The sequence below is a fragment of the Setaria italica genome, chromosome II (genome assembly GCF_000263155.2).
Source record: "Setaria italica strain Yugu1 chromosome II, Setaria_italica_v2.0, whole genome shotgun sequence".
NCBI classification, from domain to species: domain Eukaryota; kingdom Viridiplantae; phylum Streptophyta; class Magnoliopsida; order Poales; family Poaceae; genus Setaria; species Setaria italica.
This window is the reverse complement of record NC_028451.1, coordinates 7,805,741-7,808,127: the sequence shown is the minus strand read 5'-3', so window position 1 is coordinate 7,808,127 and position 2,387 is coordinate 7,805,741. Positions and strand designations below refer to the sequence as shown.

Below are 2,387 nucleotides of genomic sequence, written 5' to 3'. Positions count from 1 at the left end.
TGGACAGACCAGTGAGAAAGTTGAAGAATTTACACCGGAAACAAGAGAATTTGTATGCTTTGTCAGAGCTCTGATGAGGATTTATGAGTCCATTCGATTCTTATAATTCACCTCCAAACAATAGCAACATTGCAACACACCGGCACAATCGACTGAATTTTGTTGCCATTTTCCCCTCTCAAATCTTGGTAAGTCTGAATATGTTCTTAAGGCAAAGTTTCAGTTCCTCCTCATTGTTACTCCTCATTGTTACTTTTCTCAGATATAAGTATAAAATTCCATATGTTCTTAAGGCACAATGATATACAGTTCTATCTGCTAACACCTTGTGCCCATCAAGGCTAAAAATTATTCGATATAAAGCCTATATGAACAAATCGTTCTTTTTTTATGCATTAATCAATTGAGTCAACATGACCCGCAGCATATTTTCAAGGACCAAACAAACATTCTTCAGACTTTTTTGAAAAATTCTTCAGACTGATACAGTGTTTTCAGTCAGTGTTGCCCTGCCTATCTAATGGTGGAGACCATGTGGTTTTACACAAGCATGGTGAATAGCAGTTGTTCACATGTAAGGAACAAAACCCTTCTGTATTGGCATCTACCCATTTGGGCAATAAACACAAGAAAGATATTTTTAGGAGTCACATAAAAACTTATTCAGAGTACATAAAAAGCCGTCCTGCCTATCTGATGATGGAGACAATATGGTCAGACCAATGCACTAAACAAGCCTTGCGCATCACCTCATTTGGCAAAATTAACTTGTCAGTTCTACACAGTACACACTGAACAGCATTGGTAAGGCTGCCGTATGATCTCACCAGAACCAAACAACCAACATCCTCTGCAACATTTGACCAAATAGAAAGATACAGTAGTGTGCTCGAACGCAAGGAACGTGGTGGTCATCAACGAAGAACAGTTCCTGAATGTTAAAGAGTAACACACTGAGCAATCAATCACAGACGAAAATGCCAAACAGAGATGTGCTAATCATCCAATGTTCAGAAGGCAAAGGAACATAAACGGGGCTGCATGCCATTTTCCCATCTGAATTCCAAAGAAACAAATCTAATTAAGACTAGAGGTGATAAACTACTGAACCAGAAACGAATGAATGTTGTCACTTGACACAGCTCCAATGACGAGCTTCAGTCCACTACACTGGACTCCAATCCTTAACTAAACTGCATACTGCTACTTCTGCACTACAACACTAGAACCAGACATATATCAGCAGAAGATTTTGTTTCTCTGAATCGAGAACAAATCTGAACTATTCACAGTCACAATTGCAGCTGCATCCCTCTTCGGAGTCGGAGCAGAGCACAGGCTCAGAAGAACGGAAAGCCGCCGTCCTGATCCGCCTTGGGGGCCACCGGCGACACGAGCATGTTGAAGTCGGCGTCCATCTGCAGGTCGTCGAGGTTGATCCCCGCGAGCCAGTCGTCGCCGCCGAGGCTGCCGAAATCCTGCACCTCCTCCTTGGGCTGGACGGCGCCGGCGGGGGCGGGGGCGGTGGTGGGAGCGGGAGCGGGAGCCATGTCGTCGAACGCCGGGAACGCGTCGTCGTCGATCTCCGACTCCGGCGTGCGCGTGTCGGTGAGCGACGCCTCCGCCTCCACGACCTTCTCCTTGTGCCCCTGCATTTTTTCGTACTCGTTCTTCTTATGATACAGGCGGCAGAGCACCCAGTCGTCCAGCTGCAAATCAATCAATGAATGAATCAGGAATGGGGATGATGAACAAGTTAAATCCTTTAATAATAATACGCATCAAGAATGTGGGGGAACAAGAATAATTTCAGTTTCTTACCCTGAGGGAGCCGTCTTTGCCGGGCTTCTTGGCGCCGGCGCCGGCGAGCCGGTACTCGTGCATGATCCACTCGGTCTTCACCCCGCGCGGCGGCTTGCCGTGGTAGAAGACGAGCGCCTTCTTGATCCCCGCGGTCCGGCCCGCGTGCTCGACGGGCTTGTCGGCGCCGGTGGCCTTCCAGTACCCTGTCCCGGCGGCGCGGTTTGGGCGGGAGCCGTTGGGGTACTTGCGGTCCCGGGGGGTGAAGAAGTACCACTCGCGGCGGCCGAAGAGGGCGCGCTCGGGGAGCTCCCAGGGGTCGAAGCGGTAGAGGTCGACCTCGGCGATGATGGGCACCGGCGGCGCGCGCCCCGCCGCCCGCGCGCAGAGGTAGTGCGCCACGAGCTCCTCGTCGGTGGGGTGGAAGCGGAAGCCCGGGGGCAGGTTCAGTTCCGCCTCGGCGTCGCGGCGGTGCGCCGGGACCACCATTGCTGCTGCTAGCGGTGGGTGGGGTGGGTGACGGCTGCTGAGGCAGTCGGAGGGGAGGGGAGCTGGAGTGGGGAGGTTCTTGGGGAGGCGGAGCGGAG

General features: G+C 51.3%; 1 protein-coding gene across 1 annotated transcript; it reads right to left on the bottom strand.

Annotated features, from left to right (window-relative positions):
• Nucleotides 1–978: 978 nt before the first annotated feature.
• On the bottom strand, nucleotides 979–2,368 carry LOC101773989 (NAC domain-containing protein 67). The gene is made up of 2 exons (XM_004955769.4): nucleotides 1,822–2,368; nucleotides 979–1,709 (listed from the first exon to the last, which is right to left on the bottom strand). Exons 1-2 carry the CDS (start codon nucleotides 2,287–2,289, stop codon nucleotides 1,341–1,343), a joined length of 837 nt encoding a protein of 278 aa, XP_004955826.1. The 5' UTR covers nucleotides 2,290–2,368; the 3' UTR covers nucleotides 979–1,340.
• Between the last annotated feature and the right edge of the window lie 19 nt (nucleotides 2,369–2,387).

Excerpts from the sequence above, each read along its gene's own strand:
- LOC101773989 (XM_004955769.4), bottom strand. The coding sequence starts at position 2,289 with ATGGTGGTCCCGGCGCACCGCCGCGACGCCGAGGCGGAACTGAACCTG. Across the intron at positions 1,710-1,821 it reads GCAAAGACGGCTCCCTCAGG|CTGGACGACTGGGTGCTCTG; the intron begins GTAAGAAACTGA and ends ATTGATTTGCAG.